Source organism: Oratosquilla oratoria, chromosome 21 (genome assembly GCF_046742065.1).
Source record: "Oratosquilla oratoria isolate Oo_2021 chromosome 21, ASM4674206v1, whole genome shotgun sequence".
NCBI classification, from domain to species: Eukaryota; Metazoa; Arthropoda; class Malacostraca; order Stomatopoda; family Squillidae; genus Oratosquilla; species Oratosquilla oratoria.
Genome location: NC_134797.1, coordinates 24,289,103 through 24,309,506, shown reverse-complemented (window position 1 = coordinate 24,309,506; position 20,404 = coordinate 24,289,103). Strand labels below are relative to the sequence as shown.

Below are 20,404 nucleotides of genomic sequence, written 5' to 3'. Positions count from 1 at the left end.
TCCACTCTCAATTTCCCTTCTATAAAAATTATCCGACACACTCCTACTCTCCCCTAGGAACATGGGCACCCAGAAGTCCATTATTCCTTGGAATAACGCTATAGTCCATTAATGCCATCTACCATCCTTTCCCATATATACTTGTACTTGAATCTTTTTAAACGCTATAAGCTCCCTTTTAAGATCCTTCTCCAACGTCTTTATACTATAACTTTTACCTGGTACTAAAAAAAAATTCCTTGCATCTTTGATCCTCCCCTACTCTAACAATGAGATCCTCCAACACAACATTGGTATTCCTCCCAAAACTAAGCACTCGTTTAAATATCCAAAAAGCCTATTTTCTCTACGCTCTTCCCACTACCAGGTCCATACGCGCTTACAAATATCCACATCTCCCATTCCAATTTTACACTATATCCACATTAGCTTTGGAGATGCTCTACTCTACTCCATCTTTTTCCTATCTCATCACTTACCAGCAGTTGCTCCTTTCCTTCTTCGCCCCCTCCTCTCTCCCGACACACTCCCCACCACACCTCCAGATTCAAAATCGCCCCTCCCTTTCAACTAGGTTTCACTTGATACTAATACATCCATCTTCAATCTCGCAACACAATGCTTATCTCTTCCCGTTTACTCTAAACTGTACTACAACTATGAACACTTAATGACCCAAATTCTAGGATTTTTGTTGTTCTCCCAGATCCCCTTATGCCTTATGATAAAGATACAAAGCAGGATCATTAGTCCGTCCTACTTTGTCGCCTTTCAAGACACTCGAGAATCACGGTGGCAGAATTATCCCCTCCCCCTCCAACCTACCACAGGGTATACGAAGATGTACAAGTAAAAGACTGTTTCAAAGAAGGAGCATAAATTTGGTACAGTTGTAGTACAAAATTAGAATCTCTCATTAATACTTAGAAATTTTACTAGAGTACTATATTCCATAGGGGTGACTAGTCCCTAAAGCATTGGCTGAATGCTGTCGTGCAATCACTACTGCATGACCACGTACAGTCAATAAACTGACAAGGTTGTTGTACAGGGTAAATGTCTTTACCCTTAAACTGCTAGGGGTGGGGATGTGGGTTTGACTTTGTAATACTGATAGCGACTCTTGTCAAATCCACACAGGGAAAAAACTGTCTGATTTTCGGAAGAGACTTGCTAAGCGGACTAAATCCATTGTACACACTTACACAAGTCTACGGGACACCGTTCTACCGGACAAGAAAGGTAAGTGACTTGTATGTTCTTGCGAACAAGTACATTACCTCCAGCCACAATCTGACGCTTCTATCTAGTTATCTATCCTACAGGAGGCTTTTTCCCCATTATAAGGTGGGTAGCCACTCGAGTAGTGCACCCACTCAGCCCCGCAACCCCACTCCCATCCACCACCTATACGTTTCAATTTTCTTACTTCCTTGTGAATGTAGGATGATCCCTACCCCATGCTCATTTTCTGGGATTAAAACAACACAGCAAAGGACACGCCAGGGCACCAAAAACCAGGGGAAGGGGTTAACTATGTCCTACTCTTAAAAAAATTGTGTAGCTCGAGAAATCTGTGAAGGTAAAAACTTGTAAGGTGTAATTCGTTCGCAAAAAGTCTTCGTGTTTTAGAAATCCTCAGTGGTAATGGAAATATGGCTTAAGTTACCAGTGAACGTTATGGTTCAAATAATTCTCTTAAGAATCTCGTGAATTAGAAAGTCTCCTGTATTCGGAACGAGAGGTTCCGAAATTTAGGAATTCTAGATACCAGAAATGCTAATAGGGTCTTTGAAATATCTAGTTCTGAGTGCACGATTTTTTTTTTTTTTTAATTCTCGATACAGTTACCTAAATTTTAGAACAACTCCCCGTTGTCAAGTCGACCCCAACTACAACGGGACTGAATTCGCGTGGAGGCGACTGTACGATACAAATTATTGAAACTAAGCAGGAAATTTAAACCATGCACATAGTTTTGCACTGTCGCCTTGTATACATTTCATACTGATTTTTTTGTCCCCCCAAGATGTATTTTTCCCACATGAATGTTGTAGAATTTGAGGAACCTTTCTACGTCTCGCGTAGTCTCGCTAATCTCGTGGCGTCTTTGCCCATTCCTTTAGGTTTCGATGCGCCCAACTTCGGCTACACCAGATCGGGACTCGATCTCGTCGGATATAGGAAGGCGCAAGTTCCCGACTTGAGGCCGGCCGAACTGGAGACTTCAGGGGACCTTGTGATCCGTAAGAAGAGAGCTCTCTCCCTGGACACCTTGATATATGGAGGATCAGGAGGCAAGTTATTCCCATGTAGCACTTGGACAGATAACGTTTTCCTGCATCACTTTTTTTTCAATGCTGGGTATGTTCTGCGTTTAGATTTCTAATCTTGGCTCCTCCCCAGCCTTTGAGTCCTTAATCCCATCTTTAGACTACAAAGGTTCCAGGAGTGAGCCTTTACAAAGGTTCAATTGTTTTGATGGGTAAAGGGTCGACATTTCGAAAATTGACACGATACAACAGCGAGAGTAATTTTTTTTAATTTTTTTTAGTAATTTTACTAGAGTATTTTTGTATTTGTAAAATTTGCGAATGTTTAATTCAAGACTTTAAAACTACTGGATAAAATGTCCTAAACATGACCATGTTTTATAACTAGTCTTGTTCATTGGAACCTCTCTAGATACCTGTCCTATAGAAACCTGTCATTCCAACAGGCTACTGGCGACTACCACTTGTCCTGGTCATTCAGCCAGATAGTAGTGGCCCCATTTTCTCACTGATTTAATCAATTAAATTAATATTTATTCCTATCCAAATTAAAAAAATTCTGAATGGAACGTCTTCTACAAGATTTCAAACTTTCTCTTCAGTGGTCTACCAAGCCACAGGGGTCGAGAACGCCGGGAAGATCGGCCTCGGAGGCTACGAGGACCTCAAACTCGTCAACTTCAAGAACCACCTCGTGGCCGTGACTAGGGACGCTGAGGATGAGATCGTCGTCCATGTAGCCTGGAACGAAGACCTCCAGGTGAGCAAGACTGTTCTCGAAAGTAGTTCAGAACCCCAACCGCCAACCTCCTGGGACTCTCTAACCCCTCGTCCTCCTCGTCCCCGACCCTCTGGGAGCTCCTCTTTGTCCTCCTGACCTCCCATCATCTAGGCTCTCCTCCTCGTGCCCAACCTCTGGGCTCTCCTCCTCGCCCTCCTCATCCCTGACCCTCTGATCTTTCTTCCTCGTCCTCTTCGTCCCGACCGTGACCATCTGGTATCTCCTCTTCGTCCCCCGACCCTGACCCTCTAGGCTTTCCTCTTCGTCCTCCTCACCCTCGACCCTCTGGGTTCGCCTCCTCGTCTTCGACTTTCTGGGCTATCCTCCTCGTCTTCGACTTTCTGGGCTGTCCTCCTCGTCTTCGACTTTCTGGGCTGTCCTCCTCGTCTTCGACTTTCTGGGCTGTCCTCCTCGTCTTCGACTTTCTGGGCTGTCCTCCTCGTCTTCGACTTTCTGGGCTGTCCTCCTCGTCTTCGACTTTCTGGGCTGTCCTCCTCGTCTTCGACTTTCTGGGCTGTCCTCCTCGTCTTCGACTTTCTGGGCTGTCCTCCTCGTCTTCGACTTTCTGGGCTGTCCTCCTCGTCTTCGACTTTCTGGGCTGTCCTCCTCGTCTTCGACTTTCTGGGCTGTCCTCCTCGTCTTCGACTTTCTGGGCTGTCCTCCTCGTCTTCGACTTTCTGGGCTGTCCTCCTCGTCTTCGACTTTCTGGGCTGTCCTCCTCGTCTTCGACTTTCTGGGCTGTCCTCCTCGTCTTCGACTTTCTGGGCTGTCCTCCTCGTCTTCGACTTTCTGGGCTGTCCTCCTCGTCTTCGACTTTCTGGGCTGTCCTCCTCGTCTTCGACTTTCTGGGCTGTCCTCCTCGTCTTCGCCTTTCTGGGCTGTCCTCCTCGTCTTCGCCTTTCTGGGCTGTCCTCCTCGTCTTCGCCTTTCTGGGCTGTCCTCCTCGTCTTCGCCTTTCTGGGCTGTCCTCCTCGTCTTCGACTTTCTGGGCTGTCCTCCTCGTCCCCGACCACCTGGGCCCGGTCCGGTCCTCCTCGTCCACGACCACCTGGGCCCGATCCGGTCCTCCTCGTCCCTGACCACCTGGGCCCGGTCCGGTCTTCCTCGTCCACGACCACCTGGGCCCGGTCCGGTCTTCCTCGTCCACGACCACCTGGGCCCGGTCCGGTCTTCCTCGTCCACGACCACCTGGGCCCGGTCCGGTCTTCCTCGTCCACGACCACCTGGGCCCGGTCCGGTCTTCCTCGTCCACGACCACCTGGGCCCGGTCCGGTCTTCCTCGTCCACGACCACCTGGGCCCGGTCCGGTCTTCCTCGTCCACGACCACCTGGGCCCGGTCCGGTCTTCCTCGTCCACGACCACCTGGGCCCGGTCCGGTCCTCCTCGTCCCCGACCACCTGGGCCCGGTCCGGTCCTCCTCGTCCACGACCACCTGGGCCCGATCCGGTCCTCCTCGTCCCTGACCACCTGGTGTCTTCTCCCCCTATCACCTAATGAAGCTTACAAAAATTGTAAACCATTTTCTTTCGTTCATTACAGTTTGTCAGGAGCAGAGTCGCACTCGGAGGCACAAAGTTCTTGCTCACCGTCGTGGGGAAGGTCAACAATCCCGGTGACCTCGAAACTGATGCCCTCTTGATCGCCTACATCCCCACTCCCGACGAAGTTGACGCCAGGGTCATGATCGACGAGCTTGTGCTGCAGAGCGGAACGGTGGAACGTAATCACTTGCAGACGATCTTCGGGATGACTCCAAGCTGCTTGCATGCATGGTAGGCTTTAGTTCGTGTCTTCGATCACGTGCTGCACTTGCAGTTATTCCCTTTTCCGGATGAGACCACGCATAGTCAGACCTATGGTTAACGATATGACCTTGCATGGCAAATTCTTGTTGCCCAATGGGAACAGTGACTGATTGATGTGAAGGTTGACCCTGAGCGGGGCGTGGTCTTGGGTTTGTGTGGTGGTCTGATCTCGAACGGGTTCTGTTATAGGTAACGCAACCTTAGACTACCTATTAAACCCCTTTCTTTGATACAGTAAGCTTAATAGATTCCATTACACCTTAAGTGGGGTGCTGCTTTGTGCACTGGACTCTCCTAGCCTTACCAAGACAACGATGTTTGTTACCTCTGGGGCAATGCCGTGGGTGTTGCCGGTTACTTGGGGGCCGGGGTTCCCCTGCATGATGTCTGAGGACAACGGATAGACTGGGTTATCACGCCTTCGTAATCTGTCGGTTGCTTCAGGTGTCTTTTGCAGAAAACCAGCGGCCTTCAGGTAGACGGCAACAGTCCCCGGGCGGGCTCGCAAGTCTCGTGGAAGAAGTCTTGTATAAGGATTGTTAATATGGGACTTTGTAGTATGCATTGTCTTTTGTATTGATGGTTGGATCTAAAGCAGCTTGAAACTGTGGCCAGATCTGTTCTGTGTTGGTATAGTTTCAGTGCTGAGCACAACACTGCATGTGGTTCATACTACTGCCTTACTACTTCGCGATATTGCAGGAAGTTTGCCGGCGAAGACTTCCTTCTTCTTATGGGTAGCGAGCCATGCGCCACTTCGACAGACCCAAACGAGAGGTGCGTCGATGTCTACGCCTTCATGGGCACATACTTCGACAAGAAGGCCATCTTCGACGCCCCAGCCAGCTCGTATATAGAACCAGTCATCGTCGGGGAGACCTTGTACATTGTAACGGTCGTGAAGGACGGGAATGGTGAGTTCTTGAAGCATGAAGGTTAGTGTTCGTGTGGTGTTGGGTGGTGATGGGCCTTCAGAGGCTGTTGGTGGAAGACCTGTCTGAAGTATTTTTCTGTAGTATCTTGTATACCAAACGCCCTTTCCATCTTATGGAAAGGATGGAAGAGTCGAAGCGTGTAGGAAATGGTCCTAAATAGTGGCTGTAAAAACTTGGTGCCTTGTATTGCTTACCATACAATATCTTATTGATCTGCCTACGGGATTAGAACCCTGGGCTGAATGGCGACAGATCACCTCAATCCTAACCCGCTACCGACAGTTACGAGGAAAATTTAGAGACAATTTAGTTTCCAGAACTCCCGTAAACATTGATCGAGGAAATGGACTACAACGCTCGTGCAAAGGGAACCCGTTGTCGGGAGACCAAATGGTCTTCTTGACATTCACCTCGTGGATCTATCGGTAGCGCGCTAAGGTTCGAATCCTGCAGAGATCTATTTTATAACTGTCGCTACGAGTATATACATTTTCAAAGTTCACTTCCACACTATTTTGATGTCCACGGGAACAATAGGATGGGGGGAAACTCCAAGGGGTCAGGTGTCTGCCATGAGTACTTGTATAGAGTGACGCATTGTTAGTCTACACAAAACCCCTTCAATTAGCTCTTCGGAAGGATCTTGATATCGAGGCCTGTAAGATAGATGTGAATGATAGAGCAGTGGCTCGCAAAATGGGGACCATAGATACCTACTGTAGATACCCCCTGGGAGTGGGGGTGGGGTGTGAGACGGGGCCAAAAATGGGGCTACACACCGGAAGCTTCTTAAAGAGGCTAAAGAACGGCAGGACACAAGTCTGATAAGTGGCGAAAGGCAGGTTGAACCCTTGGTTTTGACCCAAGTGGAAGGGTTACATTGCAAGTGGAAGTGTACGATGCATGTGTTGAAATGTCTTTGAACCTTTTACCAAATGCCATCACTAGTCTTGTTTAACGCGTATCTGGCGAATTGTTGCGCATGAACCGTTGCGCATGTACCTGACACAACACGTCACATCTAGACCACACCGTGCAGACTATTTTTCAGTTGCGCCTCTCCCACTGGCGGTGTATACGAAAAATCGTGTATAGCCGCGCATATTTAGGACGTATCCTTCTACCAGCTTTGATCGTGACCAGACGTGCCCCGATGTGCCACGGACAGTCCGTCTGTATCCAGCGGCAAGATTGAGGAAAGGTAGCAGATTCTCAGTAGACGTGCTATGGCTGGCCGGGTTCAGTCCTCGCTGGTTAAAATTCTAATTTTACTTTTGATATTTTCTGTAAACATGTTGTGCATTTATATGCATATTCACACCAAACGAATATACTATTACCTGTCCTCTCGCCGGCAAAATGGCTCCGCTACTTCAGGAAGTCTGTTCCGTCGGCCGGAACAAGGACGTCTCGCTCCTTTAAAGTTGAATGTACACCCGCTTAGAGGAAGCAACCCTCTATGCATAGCATACAAACACAAACATATCGCAAACAAAAACACTACTACACGCACAAACATCTACACGAGTTTTTCTTCTATTGAAATTTTAATTTCTAGCTTTCTCTTACTGAATCTTCTCGTTTCAGTTTACCTACTACTAAAAACCTTTGAATTTAAAAAAAAAAATTGTCCCTACGACTAAGCCTCCTACTCCTTCCTTGTTGGTTGAGGTTAAGACTAATAGATATCCCTAAAGTAACTTAGGTTACATATGAATCACAATGGCAAAAGCCGACAAGACTGTGAGAATAAACACCTTGTGAGATCGAAACCTTTATTAGTACTACGTTTCGCTTGTTACAGGATGAGGAGAAAATGCCTCGAAGCGGCCGCCATTCAAAGCTTCAAAACCATTGAGCAGAACAGAGGCATGTTTAACATCGCCCCTCCTATAATCCATCTGTTACCCGCATTAAATAAATGTATGAAATGTCCCCCTTAGTCCACTTCAACAAACTGTCCGAAATGTCCTCCTTTGTCTCCACCAAGTCCCACCCGTCCCCCTCCTCCCCCTCCACCTACCACCCACCCCTCCCTGATAACCTCTCCCAGTTCCTTCCCTGTTGGCTTATATGTGCTCAGAGTGTGTGTCATGTCTGTACTTGAAAAAGCTGTAACAAGCGAAACGTAGTACTAATAAAGGTTTCGATCTCACAAGGTGTTTATTCTCATAGGTTACATATATTGATTTCGGACTCCAACTCGGTCTCATGCCCACCCCTCCTAAGCCACGACTTCAAGCAATAAATATCCCTAAGAATTGCCCGGTGGAAATAGCCCTCTTTTATACACTATTTCAATTTTCATACAGACATCTTCCCCTCCAACTATCGATCCCGCGCGAGCCGGTCTGTCATGGGTACTCCATAGGTACTCCATAGGGGGGAGGGGGGAAGAGATCACGGGGACCACTTGTTCCTTTCCCTTTATACCAATATTTTCTATCTCCTCCAGGAAGTGACGATGCGGAGAGTAACGTGTACGAATACAAGGAAGAGCTGGTGAGCCAGTCTAAGGGCTTCGAATTCTCCCACTCTATCGTCACCCGTGGGGCTGTCCACGCTACCTCCTTCACCCTCGGGCCTCGAGAGGATCGGGAAGTCTTCCTGGTTGTGGCCAACAACTGCGAGGACAGGGTGGGAGAAGGCAAGTCTTTAGCAGTTGTCTCTTGGTGTCCTGGTTAAGTGGCTTAGTGTTACCTTGCACTACAATGCCCCAAACTAATAATCCTTAGATGCATCTTCCCCAAGTGATTTGGGGACCCTCCCGGAGGCTTTTGCCGGTTGTTTGAAGGCCACTGGTCCTCTGTAAGAGACGGGGCTAACGGATTGATTGGGTTACTGTAAAATCGTTTCGGCAAACGGTCAAGGGTGGGATCGGGGGTGGGAGTTAATCAAAAGTTACAAAGTAAACTTACCGTGCAAATGGTTGACGCGTGCACCCGTCACAAGAGTAGTTGCAACATTGCTGACGCGGCCCCCTCAAAAAAGTACATGTATAACATTAAATAAAACATGCAAGGTGGTCCTTGGGTTACCCTTTGTGTTTTGACATTTAAATCCACGGTAATAAAGTGACGAAGAACTGATTTCCTTGCCGAGTACAAGTGTTTGGGTTTGGGAGCAACGCTGGCCGCCAACTTGCGTCTGAACAGTTTAATCACTCTTAGTCATTAATATCAGACGAAGTATTCCGCCCCCACAGTGGCTTGTAGTGCGTGTGTAATGCTCTTCCAGGTTAACTGGTCCGTGGGCTCCACCCTAGGAGCCTCCCCATAGCTATTGCCTGTCGCAACAAATTTAGTAAGATTAGATTATAACTGAATGGAATTTGTCTATTAAAAGTTCTGTTGGATTCGGTAAAGGTATTAATAGAGTAAACTTTGACCCCTTTACGGCCCTTGGTTACAGCTTGAAAAAAAGGGAGAAGGGTTCATTTAAACGGCATTTTTTCCTCGTAGGGATATTAAACATGTCAACTTGAGCAGTTTTACGAAAACGGTAAAATGCGACATCGCCCACTTAGGGAATAAATGTTTTTCTTGTTCACTTTTCCTCAGTTGGATGCGATCCCCACACGAAGTCGACTATTTTCAAGCACCACGAGGGGAAGTTCCACATCTTCCAGAACATCGACACGTACGGTGCCGTGCAGTGGCACCCTTTGCAGGTATGTGCGACCATTTGGCTCAAGTTTCCATGCGGTGCCACACACCCTTGGCATTTGATTTAGCGATTCAATGCAGGGAACCCACCTAATGCCCGCGTGATTATGGTCTCGCTCGTAAACTATTCTCACAAAATTGACCACGACTCTTTACATGGAATTGTACAACTTACCTGGTATAATGTTGGTCTTTAGAGTGGGGTAGGGGTTTGAGGACGGGAATTGGGGGGTTGAGGGAAGAGGTATGGGGGGCGTTGGGAGAAGGGTATTGGATTTGATGTGATTAGGGAGGGATATTAGGAAATTTGAGGGGGATTTGTGGGATGGGTAGTGGGTGAATTGGGGGCATTAGAGGAAGGGTATTGGGGGGATTTGGGACTTTAGGTGTTGTGGCACTGGGGGGACTTTGGGTGTTGGGGCACTGTGGGGGACTTTGGGTGTTGGGGCACTGTGGGGGACTTTGGGTGTTGGGGCACTGTGGGGGGACTTTGGGTGTTGGGGCACTGTGGGGGGACGTTGGGTGTTGGGGCACTGTGGGGGGACTTTGGGTGTTGGGGCACTGTGGGGGGGACTTTGGGTGTTGGGGCACTGTGGGGGGACTTTGGGTGTTGGGGCACTGTGGGGGGGACTTTGGGTGTTGGGGCACTGTTGGGGCGACTTTGGGTGTTGGCGCAGTGTGGGGACTTTGGGTGTTGGGGGACTTTGGGTGTTGGGGCACTGTGGGGGACTTTGGGTGTTGGGGCACTGTGGGGGACTTTGGGTGTTGGGGCACTGTGGGGGACTTTGGGTGTTGGGGCACTGTGGGGGACTTTGGGTGTTGTGGCACTGTGGGGGACTTTGGGTGTTGGGGCACTGTGGGGGACTTTGGGTGTTGGGGCACTGTGGGGGACTTTGGGTGTTGGAGCACTGTGGGGGACTTTGGGTGTTGGAGCACTGTGGGGGACTTTGGGTGTTGGAGCACTGTGGGGGACTTTGGGTGTTGGAGCACTGTGGGGGACTTTGGGTGTTGGAGCACTGTGGGGGACTTTGGGTGTTGGAGCACTGTGGGGGACTTTGGGTGTTGGAGCACTGTGGGGGACTTTGGGTGTTGGAGCACTGTGGGGGACTTTGGGTGTTGGAGCACTGTGGGGGACTTTGGGCACTGTGGGGGACTTTGGGCACTGTGGGGGACTTTGGGCACTGTGGGGGACTTTGGGCACTGTGGGGGACTTTGGGCACTGTGGGGGACTTTGGGCACTGTGGGGGACTTTGGGCACTGTGGGGGACTTTGGGCACTGTGGGGGACTTTGGGCACTGTGGGGGACTTTGGGCACTGTGGGGGACTTTGGGCACTGTGGGGGACTTTGGGCACTGTGGGGGACTTTGGGCACTGTGGGGGACTTTGGGCACTGTGGGGGACTTTGGGCACTGTGGGGGACTTTGGGCACTGTGGGGGACTTTGGGCACTGTGGGGGACTTTGGGCACTGTGGGGGACTTTGGGCACTGTGGGGGACTTTGGGCACTGTGGGGGACTTTGGGCACTGTGGGGGACTTTGGGCACTGTGGGGGACTTTGGGCACTGTGGGGGACTTTGGGCACTGTGGGGGACTTTGGGCACTGTGGGGGACTTTGGGCACTGTGGGGGACTTTGGGCACTGTGGGGGACTTTGGGCACTGTGGGGGACTTTGGGCACTGTGGGGGACTTTGGGCACTGTGGGGGACTTTGGGCACTGTGGGGGACTTTGGGCACTGTGGGGGACTTTGGGCACTGTGGGGGACTTTGGGCACTGTGGGGGACTTTGGGCACTGTGGGGGACTTTGGGCACTGTGGGGGACTTTGGGCACTGTGGGGGACTTTGGGCACTGTGGGGGACTTTGGGCACTGTGGGGGACTTTGGGCACTGTGGGGGACTTTGGGCACTGTGGGGGACTTTGGGCACTGTGGGGGACTTTGGGCACTGTGGGGGACTTTGGGCACTGTGGGGGACTTGGGTGTTAAGGTTAAAGACACTTCTCTATTGCCAGGTTGGTTCCAGCGTCTTCCTCCTCTTGGTCTCTCTCGCCGAGGACGAGTCCAAAAGTGTCGAGGTCTTCCACTATGATGGGAGTAGATTCGTCACTGTCGACGAGATCGATGACTTTCAGCCTGGCACGGTCGGAGTCTCCTCGGTGTCCTTCCACCAGAGGACCTACATAGGCAAGTTCTCCTGAAGTGCTTCGTGGGTGAATTGGAAAACGTTTGAAAGAAAGTGTGGATCATTTGTCAATTTGTTGTAAAGACTTGCAGGTTACCCGTGGCTCCCTATTAATCGGAAACAGCCACCTGATTGGCTGTAAGTCACTCGAGAAAGAAATAGTATGGTTAGGATGGGGTAGTGTAAGGTGTTTTCGGTGTCCACTTTGTGCTGGTTGCATCTGGGGTAGCTTTTCTTCGGCCAGGCATATTGTGCTGGTATATTCTTGGTGAGTTAAACACCATATGAGGACGGAGCCTTTATTTGTACGACGTTTCGCTGAAATAAGCGAAACGTCGTACAAATAAAGGCTCCGTCCTCATATGGTGTTTAACTCTTCAGTCTTGTCGGTAACTGCCACTTTCATGAAAATATTTTCTTGGTGCTGGATGGTGATCTGAACGCAGTCGAGCTATTGTAGGTCTTACTTTTGATGGGAGTTTTGTACGTGTTTGGCGGTCTGAGTATGAAAGCTCTTGTACGTCTGGTGCAGATGGAAGGTTGCCAAAGTTAGAATAGTACTACAGTATACTGCTGGTTGTGCCTGGGATGTGGGATGGGTGAATAGGGTATAGGGCTTCTCATAGATCTGTGTACTTATCATTTTCATGTAATGTTCTATGGGGAGGAATTTGGTATGTAGGTGTTCTACTAAGGGGGAGGGGCAAAGAGTGATTGCATGTGGTGGTCTTGCAAGATGGACAGCGAAGCTCTCAAAAGCCGCTAACTTCCTTACCTCCCAGGATGCGCAGCTCTTGAGCTGACACCCAATCTCTCTACTGGGCTCAAGATCACTATAAACTTTAATTTCTTGCACTTCACACACGAGTTGACGACCAACAACTGTTCCTTCTTCGTATAATTTTCAAACTGTGACGTAGAAATGGTTCCACACTGATACAACAGCCCAAAGTCTTCCCAGCGACCTATGGGAAGTTCCGAGAACCATTGCCAGCCACTGTAGTATTGCATGTTTTCCACTTGGTGAAACTCGAAGCAACATCTGTTGTACTGGATTGGTTATGGTGAATCTTGTACTTTTTACAAAGGGTTGTCCAGTAGTTGGTATCAGTGCTGCGGAAGCTTAGGGTTTCTCGAACTTTACTATTGTATGTTTTGATTCATGGTTTTCTGGAGAGAGTAATATTACTGGTTTGACTGGATCGGCTGCTTATGTGAGCTCTCCGGGCTTTTTCTAGATCTGGTGTTGGGAGATAACTTCTAAAGAAGTTGAATAATGCAGATAAGCGTAGTGCGAATTTGGAGTCCACGGAACTTTTTTTACTCTAAGAAATTTGCTTGTCTTGGTTTTTGCAGCACCGCTGACAGATAACCGAGAATCCGTCGAGGATGCAATCCTCTCGGCCGTAAAGGCATCGTGCTACTACACCCCTCCCTCCCCTCCCTCCTCTCCGCAAGGAGGTGCGGCCCTAATGGGTCGGTACCTGGTTTCCTGATCTAGGGTGTTCGACGAATGGAATAAACTTAGTAACCATGTAGTAAGCGCTGAAACTTTCAGTTGTTTTAAGAAACGATTAGACAACTTTATGGATGGGGATGACAGGTGGTGATGGATACGGAGCTGCCTAGTGTAGGCCTTATGGTCTCTTGCAGTCTCCTTCATTATGTTATGTTCTTATGTTCAGAAATTTGCCATTACGGATCAGTGATGCATGGTAGCTGCACAAGCTTGCTGAGCAGATTTTTCAAACTATGTAGTGTTTTATAGCATTTCCTTTGCTAGTGATTTTTGTAAGCAAAACTGTAAATGCAGTGGGGAAAGCTATATTTACATGTCCTTCATGGTTCAGGTTTGAGTGATGATTAATCTTTATGGAATTAATATTTTTCACAGGAATGGCATGTCCCAAGTGCGATGCAGATAATCTGTACGAGCTAATATACACCTACGAGAACAGAGCCCAGGTATTCTTTTACAGTTACTGTATTTGATACGAGGGGGGTTGGTCCCGATGTAAATTAAATGGGGGAGGTGTAGACCAGGCTAGGCTGTCGGGCTCCGCTGTGGATGTGGTGTCTTACTGTGTTGCTTCTGACCTGAGCAGGGGGCAGTGATGCTCCATAATCTATAAGGAGCCAAGAGAAAAGGGGGAAAATGGATATGGGGTGGGTGGAAGCTGGGGGCATGGTTTGCATGCCATGGCTGGTTATCTAGCTTGTAAAGGGAGAAGTCTTTTGGTATACAGATAGTATTTGATATGAAGATGCTAAATTTGGATGCAGTAGTAAATATACAGTCTTGATGTTGCAGATGTGGGGACTTAGACTTGATATTTCAATTCTGTCGAGACACTGCCTCCTCTGGGATTTTGGTAGAGGCCTGGTTAGAATTTTTTGCTTAGTCTCCCTATCCAGACCTGAATGTTCAAATATAACTGGCATACTTAAGAACTAACGTGTCAATAAATGGATAAAATATAAATTGGATAAAAATACAATGTTTAAAAGGGAGAAATAAATACATGTTTGGAAAAAATATTGCTTGAAAAAAATAGGCAAGACAAACTGTACAAATAAAATGTACAACACTTCGAAAATAGAATAGAATACACTATTAGAAAAATAGAATGCAATATCAAGATGGTAAAATAAAACTAAAATATATAAAGTGCAGTATCTTGAAGTTAAGTAGAATGATAATTAGAAAAAATTTGGAAAATAAATCCAAAATATCTATTGGCACAGAACTTCCGTCGTTCTTTGGGGCAGTGGTGCAACGAGACACTACAGGCCCTCGAGACTAGCCCCACGAACATCTCCACCCTCCTAGACCAGGCCCGTCAGATGCCTGGGGTAGAGCCAGGACAAATAGACTTCTCTGATCGAGACCTTGTCATGGAAAATGTCACCATTGATGACCTGACCATCTTAGAATCGGTAAGTTAAGTAGTGTATGTGGTCTAGCAGGTGGGGTCGAGGCATCTTTTGGTGGGTGTGGGGGGAGGATTTACTGGTGTGTGGGGGAGGATTATTTTTTGGTGTGTGGGGGGGAGGATTATCTTCTGGTGTGTGTGGGGGGAGGATTATCTTCTGGTGTGTGGGGGGAGGATTATCTTCTGGTGTGTGGGGGGAGGATTATCTTCTGGTGTGTGGGGGGAGGATTATCTTCTGGTGTGTGTGGGGGGAGGATTATCTTCTGGTGTGTGTGGGGGGAGGATTATCTTCTGGTGTGTGTGTGGGGGGGAGGAGGATTATCTTCTGGTGTGGAGTGGAGGATTGAGGTACCGTGTGTGTGGGAGGCACCTCCTGGTTGTCTGTGTGTCTCTGTATCTGTCTCGCGGTCTGTATCTGTCTCGCGGTCTGTATCTGTCTCGCGGTCTGTATCTGTGTCTCGCGGTCTGTATCTGTGTCTCGCGGTCTGTATCTGTCTCGCGGTCTGTATCTGTCTCGCGGTCTGTATCTGTCTCGCGGTCTGTATCTGTCTCGCGGTCTGTATCTGTCTCGCGGTCTGTATCTGTCTCGCGGTCTGTATCTGTCTCGCGGTCTGTATCTGTGTCTCGCGGTCTGTATCTGTGTCTCGCGGTCTGTATCTGTGTCTCGCGGTCTGTATCTGTGTCTCGCGGTCTGTATCTGTGTCTCGCGGTCTGTATCTGTGTCTCGCGGTCTGTATCTGTGTCTCGCGGTCTGTATCTGTGTCTCGCGGTCTGTATCTGTGTCTCGCGGTCTGTATCTGTGTCTCGCGGTCTGTATCTGTGTCTCGCGGTCTGTATCTGTGTCTCGCGGTCTGTATCTGTGTCTCGCGGTCTGTATCTGTGTCTCGCGGTCTGTATCTGTGTCTCGCGGTCTGTATCTGTGTCTCGCGGTCTGTATCTGTGTCTCGCGGTCTGTATCTGTGTCTCGCGGTCTGTATCTGTGTCTCGCGGTCTGTATCTGTGTCTCGCGGTCTGTATCTGTGTCTCGCGGTCTGTATCTGTGTCTCGCGGTCTGTATCTGTGTCTCGCGGTCTGTATCTGTGTCTCGCGGTCTGTATCTGTGTCTCGCGGTCTGTATCTGTGTCTCGCGGTCTGTATCTGTGTCTCGCGGTCTGTATCTGTGTCTCGCGGTCTGTATCTGTGTCTCGCGGTCTGTATCTGTGTCTCGCGGTCTGTATCTGTGTCTCGCGGTCTGTATCTGTGTCTCGCGGTCTGTATCTGTGTCTCGCGGTCTGTATCTGTGTCTCGCGGTCTGTATCTGTGTCTCGCGGTCTGTATCTGTGTCTCGCGGTCTGTATCTGTGTCTCGCGGTCTGTATCTGTGTCTCGCGGTCTGTATCTGTGTCTCGCGGTCTGTATCTGTGTCTCGCGGTCTGTATCTGTCCCTATCTGTCTCTCGCGGTCTGTATCGGTCTCTGTGTGCGCGTGTGTGCGTGCTCGTGCGCGACCTGTCTTTGTGCGTAGGAGTGGGGTATGGGGATCGGTATCTCTGTGTGGAGGGCGAGGCTCAAAAGCTTCGCTCCCTGAGTACTTTAAAACCGGGATGAATGTTCTTCCCTCTTAAAATGACCAGGGTCACTGTACGTTTTGGTTCCAAATTTCAGGGTTTGGTTCAACTGGATCTTGAGAACCTGACGGACACGAGCAATGGCCTTCGGGAACTTGTGGACAACCTTACCCAGAAGATGGAGACGAAACTGCGCGTGGGAATCTCCACATGGCCAGGTCAGTGAAGGAAACTAAAACATCGGCTTCGCCCCTCCGTCGTGGTAACGCTCTCCCGCTTGAATGAAAATTTCATAGAATGCTTTGGTGTCCCCCTACAAAAGGGAAGGTTCCCCTTGTTAGTTTCACTGGGATCTCGCCATAAAATGGACTTTAATCAAGTGAGATATTTTTAAGAACCTTGCCTACAGAGGGTGACTCCCCCTACATGCCTCGAATGCCCACCCACATTCTATCCTACAGCTTCCATCTAGCAAAATTTTATATCTTCGATGTTGAATGCCTTCTGCTTGTTCTTCGCAGAGCGCTTGACTTTCGACATGCTCGTCCTTGAAGATGCCAATGTGGAGAACCTCTCCGTTGGAATGTTTGGTGAAGAAAAAGCGATAACTTGGGATGACGTCGTTCCATTGAACGGAACTCAGCCTCTCACGTTGACTCAGACGTTCAATGACTTGGTTCTCACGGTAAGGAAATGTTAAAGTCCCCGTGCATGAAATGTGGTAAAAACGTTGGGATTGCAATATTATCAGCTTGATGCCGGACAACAGCCTGTGTGCTCAGTCCGTTCAAGGTGTGGCATACGTCGTGCCAAATCAACTTTGTACATACCTCTCTGATTTTCAATCTGTTATTTGTAATTTTTTAATTCTGTATATAGTAAAGGAAGTTGTATAGTGCAATGGGTACCACTTTCCAGGATCATAACAAAGATTACCTACACCCCATCCCATTTGTCTCACCTGTGACACCAACTCGGCGTGGTAACATCGGGAAAATGTTCTGCCACGTTTCATGAAGTTTATTCAATATGGCTTAACGTCAAACTCCCCCTTTGTCGGGGCTTTGTATAGTGAAATTTAATGACCAATGTCCTTGGTCCAACTTCGCCGGTGGTAGGGATCGAACTACCATCCCCTCGACCTTCGCCGCAGGCAGGGATCGAACTGCCATCCCCTCGACCTTCGCCGCAAGCAACGATCGAACTGCCATCCCCTCGACCTTCGCCGCAAGCAACGACTCCCTAACCCGCTCGGCCAGTGAGCTTCCATTTATTCAAATAGTAATCCTAAAGTGATGCTCATACTATACGGCTTCCTTTACCACACAGAATTTAAGAACTATTTCACATAACACATAGATGGGAAACAAGATGGATAGGTGTACTCTAAGTTTCATTTGGGAGAATGGAGTTCGGACAACGTTATAACATTTAGATGGTTCTTGGCTGATGTTAAAAACGTAGAGGTGGATACCAATAACCTTGTTAAGATTTACCATCCGAGAGCCCTTAGTCCTTGGCATGTTTTATAGATGAAATTTATGCAGAGAAACTATTCACTCCTGTATATAATATATTAGCCTTTGAAGAATCCCTCCCTCGAAGAACCACCACACTAGCAAAACTGCGTTTAGATCATCCAGCGCTAAGCATTACATACAGAATAGGCTTTGCCAAGAACTTCCCTTTATCTAGCCATTGGACAGACAACACCAAAGGCCTCGTCTTAAATTGCCTCGCCCTACCCATACCCATATGCTATTTGAATTGTGGACCAATTTAATGGTCGCTGGCTGTTGTCTAGTAATAGAAACTTGACCTTTGGGTAATATGGTCCTCCAAATTTCCTAGCTCTTAAACCTAGAGCAGGGACGGGCAACCTTCTAAGAGTGAGGACCAGATGACTTTTGGAAGGAGGCCGCGGGACGAAGTGAAAAACGAAATCCCCAGAATCTCTATTTTGTACAATACATTGAATACAATGAATAAATTACACAAATTGCATTGAACACCCTACAAATCAACGAGACTGCTGGTGCTGTTTGCCATGAAGCATTTCCATGTCTGGCTCGATGGTTGAAGTAAACGGAAGTGTCGTTGAGGTGGCGGTCTGAGAGCTGGAAGCGAAGGTGAGACTTCGTGTACTTCATTTTGGAGTTGTTGTTCGCAACAGTAGGTGCTGCCGAACATGACCACAATGCGATGTCGCGGAAGAAGGACAACGGGAAAGAAGTGCGGAACGTCGCCTTCATTTCATCGTTGCACAGTAGCTCCACCAACTCCACCAACTCCACCAACTCCATCTGTAGGGAGGCAGGGGCGTCTTCCACGGGGAAGTCAAAGGGAGCAGTGAAAAGCTTGAAGTCCCCAGCCAGCAGCCTGACTCCTGCAAAACGGGAAACAAATTCCTCACGTAGAGAGGTGACGACACCAACTCAAGTGTCCAGGTCCACGTCGTGAGGGGCACAAGCAGCAAGGCGAAGAAAATGCACAAACTGACCAGAGGCCAATTGAGCCTCCCACAAGCGCAGCTGAACCTCGAAGGCAGTATTGTGTGCGTACATGTGTGCCACGAGAATATCTTTGCCTTGCAGCATCATGTTGAGGGTGTTCAGGTGCGCCGTGATGTGCGTGAGCAGGGCCAAGCGAGCTAGCCACCGCGGATCAGAATTGATCAGCGTGGGGAAGGTTCTTCTGACGTAGGGCACCGTCGGTCGTCACGCCCACAAGACGGGAGAGGTCCAGGGAGTGTTGATAAACACACTGAAGCACAGCGTCGCAGATGTCTTTCCCAGTGGTGGTGCCGCGCAGCGGGATAAGCTGGAAGAATTCCTCACACACCTGAAGGTCAGCGGTGACGCCGCGGATGAAAACGGCCAGATGGGCCGTGTCCTTTGTGTCGGTGCTCTCATCCAGAGCGAGGGGAAAGGCGACGAAGTTCGAGCTGCGTGTTTTGAGTGAGTCGTGCACGTTGTCCGACATATCCTCGATGCGACGATGAACCGTGCGTGGCGAAAGGCTCACGCTCTCAAAGGCAGAAGGCTGCTCTGGACAGAAGAGTCCACTACAGCGAGGAGGCATTCCCTGAAGTCCCCATCCGCGAATGGCTTCATTCGGCAAGCAAGGATGCGGGAGACTTCATAACTGGCGCGCGTCACATTTTCAGCCTCAGCATTCTGCAATTTTGAAACTCCCCATTAAAAGTTTAGCAGAATCTAGTGTAAACTTGGGCTTTTCTAGAACCTCGCTAATCTGATCTAGCTTAAATTTCTACATACTACATACATGCTGCTGCTGCAACTGCTGCAACTAGTATTACTAATTGAATATAAAGTAATCCAATAATTTAATTTATTTGAAAACTTTATATCTTATATATATATATATTTTTTTTTCTCCTTTTGTTGGGAGTTTCGCGGGCCGGATTGCAATAATAATGCCTAGCAGGGTGGCGGGCCGGACGCTAGGCCTTCGCGGGCCGGACGCTAGGCCTTCGCGGGCCGGAGGTTACCCGCCCCTGACCTGGAGCTTAATGTACCCTCCTAGTATTTACACGATCACTTTTCCTCTAAAGGTGACACTTGCCAGGTAGAAACATCTAAGCTCGACAAAATAGTCTGAAGTTTGGTCAAACTACCTTTGATCACATTTGTTCCTTTGTCCAGTAAAAGAGCAACTGCATCCTACTTGTAGAGCACACAAGATTATTCTAAATCTATTCTTCCTCTCTGGGTGGCGTTTGGAGGAAACAAGGTAGGTGAACGATTTGGTCAAAGTTGTCGACACGCGACGGCAAATGGTCTTCAATCCCAAAATTTCAGCAAAGGCCATCATGTTTACCCCTACTCCAGCCGAGCAAGTAACGTCTGTAAAAAAAAAAAAAAAAAAAAAGATTCACGCTCTGAATAAACTTCCGCTTCACTTTTAACATTTACTCTTCCACGTTCTAGTCTTCAACAGAAGTAGACAAACTCAACGGCCTGCCCCTGGCTGACTACATGACTGTGAATGGCTCCTTCATCAGCCCGCACAAGCTCATCGTTGAGGGCGTCCTACAGGTCGACAAACTACAGGTTGATGGAACAGTTGACAGTGTTACCTTCGACCACCAAACAATTTTGTTCGTCGACGGGATACAATCACTCCAGGGCAAGTAGCTCTTTCTCTCACTACTCCTCCTCCCCCCTCTCCTTCTCCACTTTAACCTTGTGTGGTGCAGCCTACTATCTCTCCTCCGAACTACATATACCTGGTTTTCATCCTAATGGCTTGGTGACAGCTTCCTCTT

The 20,404-nt window shown here is 48.6% G+C and overlaps 1 protein-coding gene across 1 annotated transcript in view; it reads left to right on the top strand.

Annotated features, from left to right (window-relative positions):
- Window positions 1-20,288, top strand: part of LOC143036783 (uncharacterized) — a 28,611-nt gene extending 8,323 nt beyond the window's left edge. The window contains exons 4-16 of the mRNA XM_076204522.1: window positions 1,141-1,242; window positions 2,127-2,297; window positions 2,876-3,033; window positions 4,595-4,827; window positions 5,563-5,774; window positions 8,251-8,442; window positions 9,356-9,465; window positions 11,469-11,640; window positions 13,533-13,603; window positions 14,384-14,575; window positions 16,214-16,334; window positions 16,638-16,801; window positions 20,067-20,288. Coding sequence (XP_076060637.1) covers window positions 1,141-1,242; window positions 2,127-2,297; window positions 2,876-3,033; window positions 4,595-4,827; window positions 5,563-5,774; window positions 8,251-8,442; window positions 9,356-9,465; window positions 11,469-11,640; window positions 13,533-13,603; window positions 14,384-14,575; window positions 16,214-16,334; window positions 16,638-16,801; window positions 20,067-20,273 — 2,105 coding nt within the window. The 3' untranslated portion in view covers window positions 20,274-20,288. The remainder of the gene's footprint in view (window positions 1-1,140; window positions 1,243-2,126; window positions 2,298-2,875; window positions 3,034-4,594; window positions 4,828-5,562; window positions 5,775-8,250; window positions 8,443-9,355; window positions 9,466-11,468; window positions 11,641-13,532; window positions 13,604-14,383; window positions 14,576-16,213; window positions 16,335-16,637; window positions 16,802-20,066) is intronic.
- Window positions 20,289-20,404: the final 116 nt, after the last annotated feature.